General features: G+C 43.6%; 1 protein-coding gene across 1 annotated transcript; it reads left to right on the top strand.

Annotated features, from left to right (window-relative positions):
* Nucleotides 1-2,975: 2,975 nt before the first annotated feature.
* On the top strand, nucleotides 2,976-20,946 carry rybpb (RING1 and YY1 binding protein b). The gene is made up of 5 exons (XM_017426969.3): nucleotides 2,976-3,130; nucleotides 3,768-3,893; nucleotides 19,796-20,101; nucleotides 20,191-20,289; nucleotides 20,601-20,946. The coding sequence occupies exons 1-5, from the start codon at nucleotides 3,105-3,107 to the stop codon at nucleotides 20,848-20,850; spliced, it is 807 nt and encodes a 268-aa protein (XP_017282458.1). The 5' UTR covers nucleotides 2,976-3,104; the 3' UTR covers nucleotides 20,851-20,946.
* Nucleotides 20,947-21,153: the final 207 nt, after the last annotated feature.

Raw genomic sequence — 21,153 nt, 5'->3', positions numbered from 1 at the left:
ATAGACATAATTCCTGGGGTGGGGGCTGGGCTGTGCGTCTTATCCTGCTGTGATGATGATATTTGATCGGTGAATTGGCTGCAGCAGAGATTTAACTGGAGATCTCTCCAAACACTACAGAGATTTTTACACCTTTGTGCCTAGCAGCAGTACAAGCTCTGTCTTTTACTGTCAGTCGCTTTGCAGCTCTCTGGAGTTGTTGAGATTCAGGTCTGCCTCGTGCTTCAAACAAGAGCCGTCGCCTGAGATGAGGGATGCAGTCGGATTGAGTAGGAGCCGTTCTGAATTGTAGATAAAGCAGTGGTCTGACTTCTATTTTCTTCTATCCACGCGGAACTGAAATTTGCTGTTTTGGAGTCATAAAATTGCTTTGAAGTTCCCATCTACCACCATTTTGTTTCACCGCACTAATAAAGCATCTCACCTCTCATAAAAAAAATGAATGAAGTCTAACTGTTTACTCTGTAAAATCATTCCCCCTCCCCCATAATGTAGGTGTCTTGCTCAGGGGGTGCAGTCAATGAGGAAGCAAGAAGAAAATCTGCATTTCTCCCACCTCAAGGCCAGCTGCTCTCAATAAATGCTTCCAAATATGCTTCTTTTCCCTGGGAATTAAGCAGTCTGCACAGATATTGTGGTCTTTATTTAAAACAAAAAGAACATATATAGCTGCAAGGGATTTATCAAGGAATACAAATTAACTCCACTTGCTACACTCTGCAAGTTAGGGCTGTTTACTGCAGCTTGGAAGTTAAAACAAAACAAAACAAAACAAAAAATTAACAGGAGCTCATTACAGAACCAGCGAGGCAGGGCTTAATGTTGTTTTGACTGAATTGTAGTTATCAGTGGGCTACTGTGATGAAGCTCAATTAGAGCAGCATGCAATGAGCTAAGCAAAGGTAATCGCTGGGCGGAGGGCAAACCAAACGTGGAGACACAGATATTCACACCAGACAGAAGAAAAGCCGAGGGATTCACAAAAGAACCCGAAGTTGTGGAGAGCAGCTAATGAGCCGACATGATTCACACTCAGTCTACCCCCACAGAGAAGCCCGGTCCTGGGCAGAGAGGAGGTTTGTGCAAGTGGCGCATGTTTGCACCAACACATTCCATGACGCAGCCTGTCAGGAGCCAGCAGGGGAAGGAGGGGTGGGTTAAGAGTTTTTCTTGTAAAGCCCGGGTGAAGAGAAAGTCTTCGCCTGTCCTATTTCAGTCCAGAATAATTCCAGTCTATTTTTGAGCAAAGGACAAAATCTCCAACACACCATTCCGAGGTGTTTAGGATGTTCCAAAGAGTGCTTAAGAGAAAATAAAAATAAAAGCTCTACTAAAGTTCAAATTTTCCTGACAGTGTTATAAAGAACAATTTCAGAAAAACTGGGGGTATGTTGTAAATAAGCAACATTGACCAAATGATCTGTAATTACTTTGCAATTAAAGAATTACTTTTGCTGATGATGTGAAGGCGCAGTCCTGATGAACTTGTGTGGAGCTAACCAAAGCTATCATTATTATCGCCTGCTGCCGGAAGCGCAATCAAGTTTTTGCCTGTGTCTGTTACCAAAATATCTCATGAACCGCTGGACACATTTTTATGAAACCTGCAGAAAGTGATCCTTAGATCTACTGCTGATTAACTTTTTTTAATCTACCTCATTTAAAATAGTTGTCACAGCCAGCTGACTTCAGCCAACACAAAAAGGACTATAACTCAATCAGTTTTACAGATATTGACCTAAACTTTGGTGTGGTAGTAGCTGAGACTGATCCCCAACGCACATTTTGTGCACAAACAGATTGCACGAGCTGTTTGTTTGAAATTATACTATCATTTATTGGAATTAATCCCGTTTGTCTGTTAGCAAAATGTTTCATTACCCACAAGATGAATTTGAATTAAACTTTTAGGAAAGAATCACTGGACATACGTCTATAACTGATTAACTTTTGGGGGCAACCCAATTCAACATGGCGACCAGAGTCAACTGACCTTAGAAAACACAAAAATATCAATAATTCAGTCAATTTTACAGATATTGTGCTACAATTCTGTGTCCTAAAAGCTGAGTGTCATCTACAAGACATACTCAGAGGGCTATATAATAAACAAGATTGATGCTTAAAACTGTATCATTATCTTTTGGAGTCAAACCTGTTTGTCTGTTAGCAACATATCTCAGAAACCATTGAATGGATTTTAATGAAACTTGCAGAAAGTAATTATTGGATGTACATCTAAAACTTATTAACTTTTGGAGTCAAATCAATGAAAAATGGCCACCACAGCTAATCGACCCTGGCCAACACAAAAATGGCTATAACTCAGCCGGTTAGCTTAGCGTTATAACATTATTTTCAAGGTTGTTGTTTCTTATCTCAGTCTAAAACTCAGACATGAAAGGCAGGGGATGATATGCATCCCTTCAAGGAAAGGCTCGAGTTTAATATTTGAACTTTAAAAAGTGGAAATTAATTTCTCCTGAGAGCTCTTTGCATTCAGTTTGATCTGTGAGAGACTATACGGACAAATTCTGGCGCATTGACAATATATGCAGCTTCTTTTCTTTTGTCTTCAAACTTTTTTTCCATTGTGGGCACATTAATTTGAATAAGAAAAGTTCGCACTGCCATGATATATTAGCACTTTTGACAACAATGTAGCTGCTTTTGCTTTTCTATGTCCTAACTGAGAATAACACATTTTGTTTTTTTCTCTCTTTTTCTGACTTTCAAACCGCTTTCAATGTGTGCCGAAAGTCCTGCAGACGTTTGTTTTATCTGTAGAGATGTGTATGAATATCTAAATGGCAACACTGCAGAGCTCGGGTTTTGTTGAGGAGATGTCTGTCAAATATCTCCAGTAGTTATTAAAATATCTTCTAAACAGCCATCCAGACTTTTAAACCTCTCCGCCCGCTGATTGGTCAGTCAGCGGTCACATGACAAAGTGCAGTCAGTCGCTGTGCCGTGCCTCGAGCCAGCGCTGAGTGGAGCCTGTCTGCCAACAGCTTCAGCAGCGGCTCTATCTGGATCCTACTTCACTCACTGACAATTAAAGGAGGCCCCCCTTTTCTTCTCATTTTCGCGGATTATTCGTCACCATGGGCGACAAAAAGAGCCCTACCAGGTAAGGCGACCGTCCGCCGTCGACCAGGGCTCGGTTCGTTACGGTACGGCATCGAGATTTGGATGCGTTTCTCTCACGCAGGGATCGTTTCTCCCTTTTTCAGTTGGTATGCCACAGCTAGCTAGAATAGTGCAGTCACTATGGCGGCTTCTCGCTCCCTACAAACCCAGTCACTTCAACAGACAAAGAGAAATGTTTCCGAGGATACGCCTGGCATTCCCTCTAACGCTCCTCCGTTTCGACGAGACCTTCTGGTGGGTCAATGTCGAACTGGGCTTTGTTTGATATTGGTTTCGTCAGCCGACCTACTGAGCTTCTGTACCAATTTTTTTTTTTTAGCAGCGCTTCCCTGCCTGCTGCTAGCCTAGCTGGCGATACAGTCGGACGGTGTGGACAGTCGCCCGCTTTTCCACCGACCGAGGAGGAGCTGTTCTCGCCGGGGTTCGAACCCGCAAACGTTAATGACAACCCCGCCGTGCTTTGTGCGGGATTCAGGAGCTCGCGTGTTAGGCGACGGGGCGACGTTTTGCCGCCGTCTCTCGTGTTGTTAATTAACGAAACGTGTCGGTGGCATTTTTTCCTCTCAAAAAAACAAAAACAAAACAACAAACTTGTCATTTTGTCTAATTTTCCTAAGGCCAAAAAGACAAGCCAAACAGAGCGCTGACGACGGCTACTGGGACTGTAGCGTCTGCACCTTCAGGAACACCGCCGAGGCTTTCAAATGCAGCATCTGCGATGTGAGGAAGGGCACATCCACAAGGTAACGTAGCGCTCCTCTCTCTCCCTCTCTCCTCTCTCCTTCTCTGCCTCTTCGTCTCGTCTTTCCTCCTGCCTTCTGCAGGGTTGCGTTCACGGGATTGACGACAACTTTGATCAACAGCCTGTTTTGTTTTTCTGTCTGTGAGCGGATGAGGACTTGTTGATTGCGAATCTTGCAAATCTCCGCGGCCGCTCGTGTGGATTATCTGTGGTGTCTCATTTCGAGAGCGACCAACATCGTTTGCTTCTTTTATTTTTGCACCCGTCTAGGTAGGCTGTCTGCTTCTTTTGGCAAAGAAGAAGGATGGGTGGGTGGGGGAGTCCATACTTTATGATGGCTGTAAGGCTTCAGTGCATCAACAGCATCATTGAGAAGCTTTCAGAGTGAAAGGGAAGGCATGCCACCTACCTCTAGTATTGCAGAGGTTTAAAGGAGTCCGAATGATTAGACCTAATCAGGTTTGGTTAGGTTGTATGAAGAGAACTAGTAAACAGGTTAGTGTTTTTGACACAGCTAACAAGTTTGTTTTTTTGCCCCACCCTCACATTAAAGGTACAAATTGCAAACTATATAATCGAAGGATATCCTGAACTCTATCAAATGGTTCAGCAGTTAAGAGTTTATTAGTGATGTGGTGTTACGTCACCCAGGCACGCACTCAACGTAAGCAAAAGCTGAATCCTTCGAAAACCCACGAGGAAAGCTCGGGTCACGGGATTGACCTGCATTAGGAAACAGAACGAGTAGGACAACTAAAACCCCTAACCCTGGACGCCGCCGCTGTCCACTCGTTTTCAGTCGCTTCCAGCTGTTCCCGTGAGTAAACAAACCCACGTGGTAGTTGGCATCTGGTCACAAGTTTTGCTTACAGACCTTTTTTAATTGAAGGGCACATCTGTGTGGGGAGGAGTGCAGGTTTTGTTTCTTGCATTATGATGACAGGATCGTGACATCATAACAAGCAGCTTTAAATCCTCAACCTGTCGTGACGCCAGCATCGTCGAACGCCTTCTCGCACGTTTGCTGTCTTTTTTTTTTTTAGTTTTGCTGAAAGCTCAACTCATTCCCAGAGCTGTGGGATAGTTTCACTGCTGTCCGCGCTCAGATTTCTCTCCAAATGAGCACGCCGCTGATGGGAACAGCGTTGTGTGTCCCCAGGCATTCCCCCTCAGGTTGCTTCAGAGTGAAAATGTTGCGCTTGTTCTGTCTTATGGGAAATCGTCGTACGTTGCGACGGGATTCCCTTTCGGTTTTGTACGCCGTGACGCCTCCTCCTTCTGTTCTGAGGAATGTTTGTCGATGACGAGCTGCCGGTGCTACGGTTCGCTCACATCATTTGTTGCACAATGAGACGGAGGGAGACAGATGAGTCATTTGTGGCTTTGTCAACAAGTCCCTTGAACTCTAGCCTTTTTTTAGCTGTGGTTTTTACAATAAGTGGCTCAACGAACCACCCGCGTACTGGAGCTTAACGCCGCCGCTTTACGGAGAAACCAGAAGATTGAGATCAATCTTATTTGTGTGGCTCCCCCCTCCCCCTGTGATCTTTTTCCCAGCAGTGTGTCGCTCAAGACCACAGCTGACAGCGTTGACGGAGCACGCTGCAGAGAAGCAGGAAGCAGAAACGAGCATGTCATGGCAATCATGTCCCTGCGCTCTGGCAACAAACAGCCTGGTTGCCTCTCTTTCGGCATATGGGAGCACATGACATCGCTGGAGTGTCTTTGACTAATTCCTGTTTGATCTGAATTGTTAACCTTTGATTAATGCAGTTGTGTCATTGTGGAGCTGCCTCTTATTCTAATGAGGACTAATTAGCCATCTTTTTCTTGTCGTTTGATGTATTCCAGCTAAGCAACATGCTCTTAGCTAAATGATTCACACTTGGGGGGTGGGGGGCTTTGTGTGTATGTTTGCCTCGTTCCTTTAATCTCGGGCTGTGCAGCGAATGACAGCTCATGCACGAGGCCACAAGTGTTTACTAATCGCAGATCAGTAGGATCAAATTTTAGGATCGTTTTCATTTGATAGGTGATTTTTATTTTTATTTATTTTTTGCCAAAATGAAGAAACATGCTCTGTGTGCTCTGCTGCTGCAGATGTTCACGCAGTTCTTCTACAATCACCAAAAAAAACCCCAGATATCCGGGGTTGAAATAAAGCTCTGTTACGTCCTGGTCAGAAGTAGCTGATTGCGGTTTTTAAAAAGCGAGGTGCGGATGGAGTTCTAGCAGCACCCTGGCCCAGCCTGCTGCTACAACAGGTAGCAGTTTTCACAGCCAATACAGTGAAGTGCTCGCTCGCTACCGATTGAGTCAGAGACTGCCAGTCTGTCCATCAGTCAAACAGAATATCAGGTCAGTATTTCCATCTTTCCCCCCTTTAGAGTCATTAAAACACCATCCGTTTTTTACAAATGTCGGCAAGGACGACAAAACTGGCACGTTTCACGGTTGTTGTAGTGGTTTGCACTCTGTGGCTGGACTCACACCTTCCCCCCCTGCTGCCAGCAGTGGGTAAACTAGATACCTGGCAAATATGCGGCTCTGATTTGTGCTAATGAAGGCAAGAATGTGTGTTAACGAGAGCAGAACTCCGGCTGCGGCATCAGCATGCAGAGAGAGGCCCCGCTCTCTCAACGCACCTGTTGACCCAGTCCCGCTCAGCGGTGAAACATGATACCCGAGCAGGCTCCGTCTAGCCGTCCTGCCTTTCTGACTCTTAAAACAAGAACGTGCTGGGCTGCTTCTTTTTTCTTTTCACCTGACCTCGCCGCTAATCTACGAGTCCGAGCAGTCCCAAGTGTTCAGCCTGTGCATTCGGTTCAGTAATTGGAGAAGGGCTCACATTAGTGTCCTCTGTGAGGGGATGGAAAGGGGGGGGGCTGTCGCATTGAAATGTTTCTGCCGTCTATACCCGATGGCTGTGTGAATGTGACAGTGTGTTGTTGTATGTGTGTTTGCTTTGTGACACTGTTTGGTATGCACCTCTGGCAGCCCCCGGGGCCAGAGAGAAACCATTAGGAGAACTCTAAAGTTGATTGATGGCAGGGATCACAGGAAGTCCGGAGGTACCTCAGTCTCTGACTGCCGTGCTGTCATATGCACTCTGGTGCTCCGTTGTTACCCGCTTCGGCTAGGCTTTTGCTTTGTTTTTAAATAGATTAAACGAGTTCTTCCAAATTACAGAAACGCAGCGCTCTGACTTGAAAAGTAGGTAAATTCTGTGATATAATCAAAATATTGACTCCTGAGCTGTTTTTATATGATAGGAGGGAATTATTTTACAAGCTTAGACAAGGTCTAACAAACATTTTTATATTAATTGATATAAAATGAAGGGAAAAAAAGACTTATTCGCACACTGTTGTACTGTTCTTTTTAGCAGTGAATTCAGACATCTGTAGGAATACATATCACTTTTTTCTTAAGATCTCGTTAAGGCTTTTTATGACAACTGAAAAAATGTATTTTGTTAGAAAAATTAAAATATTCAAATAGATTCCTCAAAGCCAAATATTGTGGTTTGGACTTAAATAAATTTTCTATATCTAGTTTATTGGACCCAAACTTGCTCCGCGGTTCTCGACCCGCGCTTCGGCTGGAGCAGCAGCATAAATCAGAACACAGCAGAAGAAGAAGACAATGACAATTTGCCAAAATCCAAACTATAAAGTATAAAGCACACACCAAATGTCCAGAGCTGTAAAAAAAAACGGTACAGTTCACTGCACGACATGGTACCAATTTGCTACCAGCTACCTTGTTTTTCAGCTGTTTCGGTCTGTGAAATAATAGGTCAACCAGAGCCGTGGTTGTTTACTGGGACAAGCGTGTAGTCCAATTTAATAGCTCAGTCAAGCCATAACTGTGGCCTACATGAAGTTCACTTGAAACATGGTGACAAAGTCCAGATTGCCTCATAAGATAAAGCCAAACCTGTTAAAGTAATCTGACCTGGCAGCAGAATATTAAGCGGTCCTAGTGATTTTTTTTTTTAAATAGGAGTTTTGATTATGATTTATACTTTTGTGTGACTCTCTCATTTTATCTGTGGTAGCCAGCTTTTACTATTCTCATTTTGATAGTTGGGGTTGTGCCGTGCCCAGAAAGAAGTCACCTGTAGCCTGTCTACATTGATTTGAAGTCGTACTGTTCCCTGTGGTGTTCATATGTAGGTCATCCGTTGTCTCTCGCCATATTTGTCCACAACCTTCACGATGTAAATGCGCGTTGCCTTTTGGCCTGCAGCTTTCTGATCACACCAGACAGGAAACTTTTAAACGCACTTTTAAAAGTAGGTGAAGTAATAACGAACAGAATCTGACTGGATGAGTTATGTCATGGTTGAATATTTGGGTTAAAAAAAGCATACACACATATGTCTGTGTTTGTACTGAGGCAGCACTGTTATAGAAAAATGACTGCAGCGTGTGTGTGTGTGTGTGTGTGTGTGTGCGCGCACGTCTGCTTGTCTGTCTTTTACAATGATGGAATAGAGTCATTATAATCCGTAGATTCTACCACTGTCACATTAAGGCAAATTGTCTGGGATAATGGAATTACATAAGAGGGACATGCTGGCGCTCAATTTATATCCGCACTCCATGGCCCACCACCCACGCAGACAGCAAGCCCCCCCCCCAAACACACACACACACACACAGAGGAAACTGCTTTTGCTTATCCAGCATTATCAGCATCTGCACTAAAGTCCCGAGCACGAGCGGGTAGCCCTAATCTTTACGTGTTAATTGCCAGCTTTAAAAGTTCTTAATTACTTCATGGGATTTGGCAGTGTGTGAGTGATTAAATACAATAGGCAATTTGGCAATCTGACAAAACAAGGGAAATGTTGAGAGAGCTGTTGAATTAGGGCTCCTCCCATTAAGGGGGTGGGAGAAAAAAAAATTGAGGAAAGCAAATGAGTGTGACAGAGATGAAGAGCGGCGTCTCTGGGAAATACAGAAAAGGAACAATGGGGGGAGGGGGAGTAGGTGGGGGTGGGGGTGAGAGGCAAGGAAGTTTTTAAATATGGAGTTGAAGCAGTTTATAAGGAGAGGAGGGCAACAAAGGACAAGGATGGAAACAAGCCAGTAAAGAAACAATGGAAATTTTTATTAATTTTTTTTTAAAGAAGGGGCGCATGGAGGTAATCTGAGAGAAAGGAGCGTTCATCCAACCAAGAGTCTCGGGGACCAAAGCGGAGCGGAGCACATTATCACCCAGGGAGTGAGGCACTGGACAGCTTCTCTTTTTTTTTCTATTTTTCCCTCAACAGCACCACCAGCTAGTCATGGGAAAAGAACGACTCCAGTTTCCATGTTGTTTGCTTCGCATGAGACAGAATTCGAAATGAAGAGAATTTTATCTAGTGTGCCAATTCTTCTTTTTTATGTTTATTCCATCCAAGACCGTTCCTCGGGATTAGGCATGGGCCGATAACCAGTTTGACAGTGTTTAAAAGATAAGAGAGACAAAGAGTTTAGTTATTGTTTAGGTTATTCCCTCCCTTTTGGTCACATGGGGCACCAGGCAGCACTCCCCTTCTCCTACCTGTTGCTTTGAGCTTAATTCAGTTGCGGGGTCAATTGGCGATATCCCTAAAACATTTATGACTGAAGGTTGGTTGTACATTTTGTCTGTCCAGCAGATAACATTCAGTCATGGCTTGTTTATCAGAGGAGCGACACACAAATCTCTTTTTCAAGGTAACACTGTTTTCCACTAAACATTTGTGACAAGCTACAGGAGTTGGCGTGTTAGCAGGTGGAATGTTTTTGTCTGGCTTTGGAGGCGAATAAGCAGCTGATTAATTAACTAACATCCCCATGTCTGACTCTCAACTTTACTTTCCGTAAGGCAGAACAGCAGAGCAGAAGTAATATTGTGCACAATAAGCACAATTACTTTACTGTTACAGATAAACTATAACAAACGTAAATGGAAATAAAAACAGTCTGACTCCGGTGGTGGTTTAGCTGTCACTTTATGCAAATTAAATTTGAATTTTAAAAAGATCCTCAATACTTCTGATTTCATTAAAAATTTAACCTTAAATTTAAATATTAAATAAAATTGATACAAATTGGTTTAAAAGTTGTCCTGAGTTCAGGAAAATGGCTGAGTGATTGAAACAAAGTAACCATCAACATGTTCACTTGTTCTGTCAGTCTCATTATTTTTATTTGTGCAATAAAATTAAAATAAATATAAGTATTTTATTTACTACTATTATAAAACTATACCTATAAAATACTCATAAGTATTATGTGTTGTTGTTTAGGCAGCATCAGAGATGGTAGTGAAATTTTTGTTTTCAAATAAAAGCAAATAAATCATGTGATACGTTTTTGTGACATTATGACACTGCCGTATTTTTGCTCAAGGTTATCACACCATCAGAATCCCGTACCAGCCCATTACTAATCAAGATGAGGGAAATTGGTTTGACGCGCTTGGATCCTCAGCATTTTACTGTTTGGTGTCATGTTTCCCTGTGCTTTGTTTTTGTTTGTTGTCAGACGCTCCTCTTGTGTTGGACGAGAGAGCCTGCCGTGCCGGTGCGGCGGCTTCTTAAGCAGTGCTGCCAGGTTATTTGTTGAATGAATTCCAAAAACAACTATAGTGAACAAACTGGCAAGAATATTCTGGGAGAACAGCAGTGAAGAATTATGTAACTGCGCCCCCTGAACAGAGTATTTAGTAAGAGCAAGCAGCAGGAAACTGGGAAGTGATGGGTAGAAAGAACTTAGAAAAGGGCTAAAAAGGAAAAAGGGAGCAGGGAAGAAGACAATAAAGGGAGAAGAACCGTGAGGAGAGGAAATAAATGAGTAATGCTGAGCAATGTGAGCAATATGTGCCTCATGCTTTCACAGTCGCTCCCTGTCAGTCTGCTCGATGCCAGGCAGTTCTCAGCCTGAAAGGTCAGCTCATGGACTGATTTGTCTGCGTGAGGATGGAGTATCTTTGCCACATAAGCCGACACAAACTTAGACACTTCCTCTGTCACAAATCACCCTTCGCAGACGTCTTTCAATTCCCTCACGTCTGTCTCGCTGAAACACAAAGATCAGGCGGTTCTCTCCTTCTTTCGTCTGGAGAAGCACAAATATGAGGCTGGCAGCCAGCGCGGTGCGTAGCCTTCAAGTCAGTCTACAAAAGCTGCCATGTTTTTGAGCACAGTCACTCTGTCCAGTTCGTTGAGCCACATACGGTGTCTAAATACTTTAATTTCTCCTTGTTTCTTTTCATTAGTGTTTATCTTAACTCTTAAAAAAAATAATAGTACTGCGTGGGTTAAAACAAATTCAGTGGCAAATAGAAAATGGAAAAATCATTTAAAGTTTAGTTTAAGTTTTTGGTGAAATAAGCTGAAGTAAAATTTAGGGTTCAGCTGCAGAAAGTTCAGCCCTCTGCAGGAGGCGTGGACTTTCCTATTGTGGACTGAATTTGGCACAAGACTGTTTATAAATTTATTAACTGTCATTAAAAATAATGGCATTTCTTGTTTTGTTTTTAACACAGAAGGTGAGCGGCGACAGTAAAACTAAGCTTTCAAAATCCTGACTGGAAGGGGCAGATGAAGTGAGGAGTTTTTAATGCCTCTGGGCAGTGGGAATGATTGAAAAGAGCTTATTGCCCGAGGCAGCGCTCATCTGTCAGCCTCCCCAGCACTCGCACACTTTTCTCCACGCATGGCTGCAGGTGACGGTACTGCTCCTGTGACCTCTCACAACCTGCACAGAGCTCGAGCCTCACAGTGGGGAATTAAGTTAGTCAATTTTCAACTTTCTTATAAATAAATAAGTGGCTAGAAATTCTTGCATTTATAAAAAAAAAAAAAAAAGAAAGTATTAGAGGGATGTCTGAAGCTGTTATTATCTTGGCCCAGATGAGTTAGTTTTGGTTTTGTGTCTTTCTGTGCTCTGAGAGTCAGATTTAGTTTTTAATTAACAGAGCGAACATGTATTTTGTTTATTAGCCACAGTTGAGTTTTGAACTTGCGACTTTCTCGCTGTAAGGCGACAGGTCTAACCACTGCACCGCCGCGCCGCCTCCCCAGCTGGCTAGCTAGTAAATAAAATCCGAGCAGCACAGGCTGCTCTGGGATCCGGTCCATCGTCCTCCATTCTGTCTGTGGGGGAGGGGGGCCGCGTCGTGTGTTTCTACATATCGGCCGAGGCGTAAAGCAAGTGTTGACACAGATGAATGCATGTTGATCGTCAGTCAGATCGTTGCCAGCGCGTTGCAGGGAGCTGGTGTGATCAAACTGGAGCCCCGCGGCATTCTCACACGTCAGATCTGAGACATGTGCTCCAGGCCGAGGCTCCGATGTTGTCTCCAACCAGCTCGTAGCACAGCCAGGCCATCACTGAATGCAGGGACACGATAGATGCCTCTGGACAGGTGTGTGTGTGTGTTTTTCAAGTGACTGAGGGGGAGACAGAGATTTGCTGTGTAGCTGCGATTTCTGAATGAGATGTCTCATGAACTCTGAATGAGATGAGAGAACGTTTTAAATAGTTTTTTGATAGGCCGTCCTTGGGTGGAGAATAGTGTTGTCGTCTCTCCTCTTCACTCAGCTGTCTGCTGCTGCATTCGTTCAGTCAGGCAGGAAATAATTGCTTGTCCTGCACATACTTCAAATAAAAGAGCTGTGTTAATGAGGGCTTTCCTTCATCTCTCTCTCTCTATATATATATATATATATATATATATATATATATATATATATATCGCACTCTCCATCGCTCATTCGCTCTTCATTACTGTGCCTCTCCTCGAAGCACTCAAGCTCATTGTTTTTGGCCTCCATGCCAAGGATTCCCTCTGAAACTGTAGTTTTTTTCCTGCAGCAGCAGCAGCTGAGCAGAGGTGCGTCTGTCTCGGTCACAATTCAGGCAGTGAGGAGCGATCGAACCATGGGTGTCAGTCTGACTGAATTAGGAGCTTTTAAGCATGATGATGGTTATTTTGGGGCGTCCTGTGGAGGGAGTCTCCCCACTCCTCCCTCCCCAGATGGGGGAATTTAGGGGTAAGCACTGAAGGAGCTGTCAATCCTGGCCTATTGTTATGAAGAGGGGGAGGTAAATATGCTGTAAGCTCTCACAGTGGGAAATGATTCAACAGCAGAATTTACACACTTGTCTCTCTCTCACACACACACATCCTTCAGGATTATTTTGGCAGCAGTGGGAGGTTGGAGCAATTTCTGCAATTGTACAACGGGGTTTGTTTCTGGTCCAGCTCCCAGTATCATTTCCAGTCCTTCTCGTGCTCTGTAAGGTTGTGATTATTTGATTTGGGTGTGTGAAAAATAATATTTTTGCCATAGCGTAAGTCTTAGCTAAGTTGTAATTCAATTAGTTCACATTTTGCTCAACAGTGTGGAAGTAATATGGATAGACTGCTATTTTAAATTTGCATAAAAGTACATATTTTAAAGGCAACATCAGCACTGTTTGTGCACAATCATATGTCATGTGATCAGTTAATCAGCATCAGTGGCTTTATTATGGCATCTGCAACTCGAGACAAATTACAGGTCTATCTCAAAACTTCCTTTTCTGTCTGAAATCATTGAGAAGATAGTTAACTACCAGTTAATGGCTTTCTTGAAAGAACAAAATATTTTAGAGGTTTTCCAGTCTGGTTTTAAATCCCTAACCAGCACAGAATTAGCACTTTTAAAAGCTTTTAACAACATATTTTTAGCCGCTGACTCTGGTGATTGTTGTGCTTTTAGATTTGGCTGCTGTTTTCAACAGAGTGGACCACAGTGGATGTCAGTATTGGTGACCATGTGCCCTCCTCTCCCATATGGGGTCCCACAAGGGTCAGTTTTAGGGCCCCTCCTTTTCTGTTTTTATTTGCTCCTGTTTGGGTCCATTTCTCGAAAGTCTGGAATTTCTTTGTATTGCTATGCAGTCAACTGTCAGGTTCATGTCCTGCTAAAGAAAAAGCACACATAATCTTAAAAACTATTGCTTAAATGTCTCAAGAACCTAAAGGCCTGGATGTTTCTAAACCTTCTATATTTTTTTGTCAGAGCCATTAAGTCGCCCCCCCCCCCCATGTGGCTCTAGATGCTCAATATATCAAGCCAACCATCACAAATCTGGGGGATGCTGATCTTAAGCTTGATAATCAAATCAGAGCAGTGGTTAAATCAAGCTTTTTTTCAGTTAAGGCAGCCGGCTAAAGTAAAGCCACTTGTTTCTAGACAGCACCTTGAGACAGTAATCCACGCCTTCATCAGCACTCAGGTGGATTACTGTACTATACTTTATATATGGCTCAGTGCTTCCTGTGTTTCTCACCTCCAGAGGGTCCAAAATGCTGCCGCATGTCTTTTAACTGGCTCAAAAAAAGAAAAACGTGAGCCCATTTCCTCTGTTTTAGCCTCATTGCACTGGCTGCCTGTACATTTTAGGATTCATTTAAAAATTATTTTGTTATTAAAGCCTGAAATGCTCTTACCCTGTCATCCCTCACTGAGCTGCTACACCCCATATACCTCCTCTGTTCTCTCTGGTCAGCAGACCAGCTGCTCCTGAGTGTCCCAGAAACTAAACGTAAGCTTCAAGGGGATTGTGCTTTTGCTGTTCCTGCTCCTGCTCCTAAAATGTGGAATGGCCTGCCTTTGGACATTAGACAGGCCTGATCCCTGTCAGTTTTGTAACTCACTTCTTAAAACCCATCTTTTCACCTTGGCTTTTGACACCATCTAGATATTGATGTTTTGGTTTTAATTGAAGTGATTTAATGTGTTTTTACTTGTTTTTATTATCGGGCTGCTTTTAATTTGTCTTGAAACTGCTGTTGTTTTGTTTTCTTGTAACTGAGCAGCATTTAGGTCCTGTGGTAATTCAAAATGCTTTATAATAAAGCTGATACAGTAAGGCTGACTCTGCTCTGTATCAGGGTCTAAGTAGCGTGCTGCCTCTGCTACTGACACAAGTCTTAAGGTCTTTCCATCCTCCATGAGAAGTCACATGGTTGCGTGACAACAATTGTATCGTTTTTGTTCTCGTAGCAGCTTCGTCTACACAAGGTCCTGGCTGAACTTTTTCTCAAAGGGGTTTGCACCAAGTATTGTGATTGGTCAGAAGTTGTTGTGGGCGTGTTTATGCGAAAAAGCCGGTGAGCTTTAATGGAGTCATTTTGCTTCTACTGCTCCGCTGAGAAGCAGCTGGCTGTTAGAAAATACAGCTGTCTTTACAACTGTTCCAGCAAAACTTAGAAACCTATGAACTTAAAAAGACCGCAGAGACACAGGTGACTTTTCATGGCTTTGGTGGCCAAGAGGAAGCTGGTCTCGGCCAGGCAGCGTAGGGAGACTTTCTCTTTGTGTGCTCATCATTGTGCATCGTCAAATTTACAAATGCTAATCAGCACGCACTGTCTCAGTCTGTGTAATAAAAAGTCTGGTCGCGGTAAGAGAAGCAAAAATCTGTACAAGGACAGGAGAGTTGAGAAGTTGGCGGGAAGAAACTCATTTTAATGCCGCAGGAGGAGGGAGGAGCTTCCTGGGAGTTCTGATCTGAGTGTCTCGTGGACAATGACAGGTGTGTGTAAACAAACATCTCGCAACCACATGACTGCAAACCGACTTTGTGACTTATGGAGTATGATGGAGCCTTTAGGCTCTGACTGGGGCTTCAATTCTGTATGACAGGCATGGAGTTAATCATTTGATAAATCACTCACTCGCTACATACACACTTTGTGGGCATATTTGGACATGTCATCACTCTGATTAAGAGCCTTTTTAATGTAGTTCAGGTTACTCTTCAAAACACCTGAATACTTTGTAGTTCTTTCTAATCCAATATTAAAAATGGATTAAATGGCTTGGTGACAAGCTAATAAAAGTATTCACCCGGTACAATGTTAATGGTCATGTGGCTGCAGAAAGTTTAGATTTTTACTGTAAAGTAGCAACTGTTATTGTTTGAGAGTAACAACACTTCAGACAATAGGAAGAACAAAGTATGTAAACAAAAACCCTCAGCCTTTATGAGAAGTGAATATACCTTATGTTCTGCACCATAAGGCGCACCGGATTATAAGGCACATGCTAAAACATGTTCTACAAAAAAAAAACCAAAGGTCACGGAACCAAAACTGAGTTTGGTTGAACTATTCTACTATGTAACAATTATTTTACATATTATTTTTTTATCATTCTACTTCCACAAATCCATCGAAGTCCTTATCTTCTGTCTGAATTGAACAGCTGGGCAATTTCACCATCAAACATGCTAGGTTCCCTCTCATCATTGTCGGAGTCAGTCTCGTTGCTAGGTGGCTGTTCAGCAATGATGCCGGCTTTCGCGAAAGCTTGGACAACAGTTAAAGCAGATACCTTAGCCCAGGCATCCACAATCCATTCGCATATGATGCCGTAACTCATCCGGCGCTGCCCCCGTCTTAGTAAACGTGTGTTCACCGTCCGTCATCCATTGCTCCCACGCCACTCGCAACTTCACTTTGAATGCGCTGTTTACACCGACGTCCAGCAGTTGGAGTTCTTTTTACGCGCTGCCAGTGTATGTGCTGCGTATTGCTTAGGGTTCTCTGATTGGTTTATCGCTGCCAGCGTACGCACTAGTACTGTACACATTGCCGTACGTCCCTGTGCCAGGGACAGATTTTGGAATTCAGTGCACACATAAGGCGCCCCCGGATTATAAAGTGCACCGCTGATTTTTGAGAAAATTTAAGGCTTTTAGGTGCGCCTTATAGACCGGAAAATATGGTACCTTTTGTAAAAAAAAAAACAACCCACAGGTTCCCTTTATTAACCTTTCTGCCTTTTCTACTGCCCCTGACTTCATTTTTAAACCCCTTACAGGTAATACATACAGCTAACGTCAAGTCTTCACTCAGTAATTGAGGCTTGGCTATGGTGTGTTCACTGACTGGGAAAATAGATCAGATTTTTGAGTGTTAGTCTGGCAAATCACTGATCAAGGCACATTAGCCTAAAAACCATCTGGTACCTATCACAGACCAGTTACTTGGTGCACCTCTAAAAACAATATCTTAAGAATTTTATGAGTTTATGAGTTCAAAATAATATATTTGTTCATATTAACAGCTTGCCATAACTGAGAATTTGACACATCTCTATTTGATTTCATTTAGTAAATCTGTCACACAGGCACATCGTATAGGTCTGCTACTACAAGTTAATATTTTTCAAGCACAGGCTGTATAATGCATCGTTATTTTACAAGTTATAAAAGTGCATGAATGGAAAATTGTAATAATCCGTATGGGAGATATTCCTCTAAGCTGACAATTCAATCAGGATGTGTTTGATAGGAGTACCTGAGGGATTTATAAACATGGGGATAGAATATTTCACACCCACATCAATTCTCACCCACTGAACACCTCCCATGGGTGCTTCACACAGGGCCAACAAGTGGATAAACCCCAGGCTCCAGCTTTGAATCGATCAGCAGCAATGAGGCTCATCAGGATGCACTGCAGATCGCATATTGATCGGAGTGTAGTGTAAGCGTTACAACATGATGCTCTATTATACTCCAACTGATGGCCTTCTGATCAGCTGCACCCCCCCCCCCTTCTCAAGAAGAGTCAGCTCTGTGTGTAACAGGGCACAGCAGGAGGAGGCTAAATGAGTTTTCGTTTAAATGCTTAAGAAAAGATTTGTAAAGAAAGGAACTGAAGAGTATGAAGAAGACGGACAGATGCTGATGCTTGACCTAATAGGCTACCAAGACGGAGAGAGATGTGCGGGGAGTCTGTTGTGAAAGGCACACAAGGTTTAAGTTCAGAAATGAGAAAGTGACTGGACTATCAGTGTGGTGTTGCCAAATTAAAGCACTGAGGATAACCACTGGAGCAGCTGTCTGAAAACTGCCTACTACTGAAAGCTACTGGAGTGACAGTTCAGTTTAGCAGCAGTGACACTGGTTTACTTGGAGCGTTTTTGCCCAAACCAGAAAAGTTTCTTTAACTTGAATAACTTTCTGCTTCACCTCACGTGTTCCCACCTCTGTTCACTTTATATGTGCAGAATTATTTTCTTTCAAAGATACAGTTTAAGATCGCCACTGACCACTATTTTTACTTATTGGTTATTTTTTGAGTAATCCAAAAAAAAAAAAAAAAAAAAAATTCTCCAAAAATCATAGGTTTAAAGTGCCAACTCCAGCATGACAAATAAACAAATAGATGCTCCTAAGATTTGTGTATTGAAAAACTTTTCTTTAAAAAAAGGCAGATTACCCAGCATATTGTAGGGATACTTTTGTGAAAAACGGCAGCAAATTGGTGAGAAATTGTTCTTTTGCAGGAATTAAGTCACATGGCTTCAGAAAGAGGAGAGGAACAAATTCAGCGAGACTATTTAAAATTTATCAGTGGACACTGTAATATTACCAAATGTTCTTGGAACTTGGCCAACACTTTTTTTTATCACATAATGATTATTTTGTTATTAGTTGTATGTATCTTATTGTCTGAATTAAATGTTATTCATTTGGCTGTTAACGTCTTATGTGCAATTTGATGTGCTTGAAGTAGCCAGAAGTAAAGGATATGGTAGGATACATGAAGCCTGCCTGTTTAAACACCCAGGTGTTGTGTTGACATGGGTTTCCACACCTAGGGAAAGTGTTTTCCAGCTATCGGGATGTTTTCCTGCTGCAGTGGACAAAGAGAGATCAAGAACTTTCTCTTTTAGCATTTTTCCCTAAAATGCCACCACTTCAAACAGCAGAGGTTAGGGGAGAATGGAGCAGAGTTGGTGGGGATTCAGATCTCGGTGGGAGAACACAGCTCAGTGCAACACCGTTACAGGGTTATGGAACAACATTCATTCAAACATTTCTTCAATGGAAAATGTAGCAGACCCACAACCTGTGTGACTTCATAGAGAGCATTTAACATCTTTAAAAAAACACACAGTGGTTCTGTGTTTTCTGCTGGCTCATTACAGCTCCTGTATGCATCGCTCTGCAGAGATCGCTTTGCAGAGCGTACAAAATACTTTTTTTTTTTTTTTTGTCAGCTAGCTTGAAGTACTAATAATACTTGGAGGGCTATAGCCTTTGAAAATGAAGGATGCCAATTTTATCAACTATTCGTGGCAACCCTACAACATTTAGTTTAGAAAAGCTTTTTTTTTATACTCAACTAAACTGTTTAGTTTCCTGATGAAAGACCACCTTGACAGCCGGAGGTGAGGGCGATTTGTTTGCACGCTAATATTTCCGGTGCATGTTTGCGTGTGAACGTACTAGATGTTTGCTCCTCGCTGAGCTTTCCCAGTTGCTGGATGCAGTTTGCTCTGTGCAGTCATCCTTCCCCTTCCCTTGAGGTTTCCCCTAGATGTTGCCAGCTGGTATCTATTATGTTGCAGGCGTGTGTTGGCTCAGGCACTCAGTCTTGGAGTTCGTTTTTTTTGCCTCCTAACTTAAGGCCCTGATCACCTGCAGAACCGATAGGGGTGTAAACAAAAGACTTGGGATTGTTTTAGGCGCCTCAGTCAGAAAGGGCTCTGTGGTTGCTCGAAAGCAACACTACATCTGACTGAATCTCAGTCTGTGACAAATAAGGCCAAGCCCGCTGTAATCAGATTAGAAGACCTAAGCGACATGCTGCAAATGTTCCACCTTGTGATCCTGTGCATTCATTTTATTACAGCCCTGAGGTAATGAGATTAGCCTTCAAATCAGGGGTGCTCTGCCAGGAAGCGGCTGTTCAAACCCACCTCTACAGCAGCTGGGACTAGAAACTCCTTTCCCTTTGCTGGGGTTTAAATTCGGCCACCTTTGTCTGCTGTAATGTTGAAGCGTTGCCAGAGTCAGCTCACCGTTTCACTACAAGAATAATCCATGTTTGTGCCTCGGATCCTCTCCGCAGGAAACCCAGGATAAACTCCCAGCTGGTTGCCCAGCAGGTGGCTCAGCAGTACCCGATGCCTCCCCCTCCCAAGAAGGACAGGAGAGAGAGGAGTGAGCGCCCAGACAAGGAGCGCCTGCTCGGCGAAGGCGAGCGGGCCGCCGGAGAAGGACGCCCAGAGGGAGAGCGTCCGGACAGAGTGAGGCTGGAGGGAGACACGCCCGAGAAGGACAAGATCGACAAGGAGCAAGCCATCCAAGACAAACCCGACATAGAGAAGGACATCAGCCCAGCTGTCACGAAGAAGCCAAGCAGCAAGAAGAACAGGTTGGGACCAGAGTCGGGCTTTACCTGGTGTCTAGATGTTTGCTGTGCTACTCCAAATCCTCACCTGTGCTTTTTTTTTTTCCTCCCAGACCTAAATCAGACAACCATCAGAGTCCACCCAGTGACAAACAGAGCATACAGTCTGGGAAGTCAGCAACCAAGACCAACAAGAACTCTCACATTTCCAGGTGTGTAAGAACTTTGTTATTCTGTGTGTTGTTTTTTTTGTCAGAGCACATGACTACACACTTCTTGTCAGGGAAACCCTGACATCAGAAAGTAATGGGAAATCTCAAATGATTCACAAATGATCTTTTACACTAAACACCCAGTTTTATTTTTGATGCAGCTGTTCTGACTCTTCCTGTGTCATCTGATGAATTGAGTGATTCAGTGTAAGCACCCCCACAATGCTGGAAGCCTGCCCCCTTTGCTGTTGCAGGAAGGCACTTACTGTTAGTTCGGCTCTTAGCGTTCGTTTCCTGTCTCGCTCCCACAGGCCCAAACTGAAGAACATCGACCGGAGTACCGCCCAGCAGTTGGCCATCACCGTTGGGAACGTGACGGTGATTATAACGGACTTTAAGGAGAAGACCCGCTCCTCATCCACATCCTCGTCCACCATCACGTCCAGCGCGGGCTCCGAACAGCAGCACCAGAGCTCCGGCTCCGAGAGCATGGACAAGGGCTCGTCGCGCGCCTCCACCCCCAAAGGAGACCTCTCCGTGGGGCACGACGAATCATTCTGAGGGCCCCTTTGTCCCCCCCCCCCATGCTCCGTCCTCCTCCTGCTTCACTTCCCCTTCCCTTCATAATTTTGAACACTATGGATCCCATATAGGGGGGAAAAAAGAATCCTTTCCCATTGCTGCCCCTCCCTCCATACCAAGATATCCCCTGGATGCTGAGAAGATCTGACTGAATGAGAGAGACAGTGCGAGGTGTCTTTCAGGGAAATGAACACCATGCTTGGGGAACTTCCCTTGTGGTTCCGGTGGTGACAAAGGCAAGAACAGCTGGGCTACACAAAATATCCACCCCCCCCCCCCCCC

The sequence above is a fragment of the Kryptolebias marmoratus genome, linkage group LG4 (assembly GCF_001649575.2).
Source record: "Kryptolebias marmoratus isolate JLee-2015 linkage group LG4, ASM164957v2, whole genome shotgun sequence".
Taxonomy (NCBI): Eukaryota; Metazoa; Chordata; class Actinopteri; order Cyprinodontiformes; family Rivulidae; genus Kryptolebias; species Kryptolebias marmoratus.
The sequence above is the reverse complement of the archived record's forward strand: the minus strand, read 5'-3'. Positions and strand labels throughout refer to the sequence as shown.

Bases quoted from the DNA above. Each gene is read 5' to 3' on its own strand.
- rybpb (XM_017426969.3), top strand. From the start codon at position 3,105: ATGGGCGACAAAAAGAGCCCTACCAG. The intron at 3,131-3,767 runs GTAAGGCGACCG...AATTTTCCTAAG, and splicing joins GACAAAAAGAGCCCTACCAG to GCCAAAAAGACAAGCCAAAC. The intron at 20,102-20,190 runs GTTGGGACCAGA...TTTTCCTCCCAG, and splicing joins CCAAGCAGCAAGAAGAACAG to ACCTAAATCAGACAACCATC.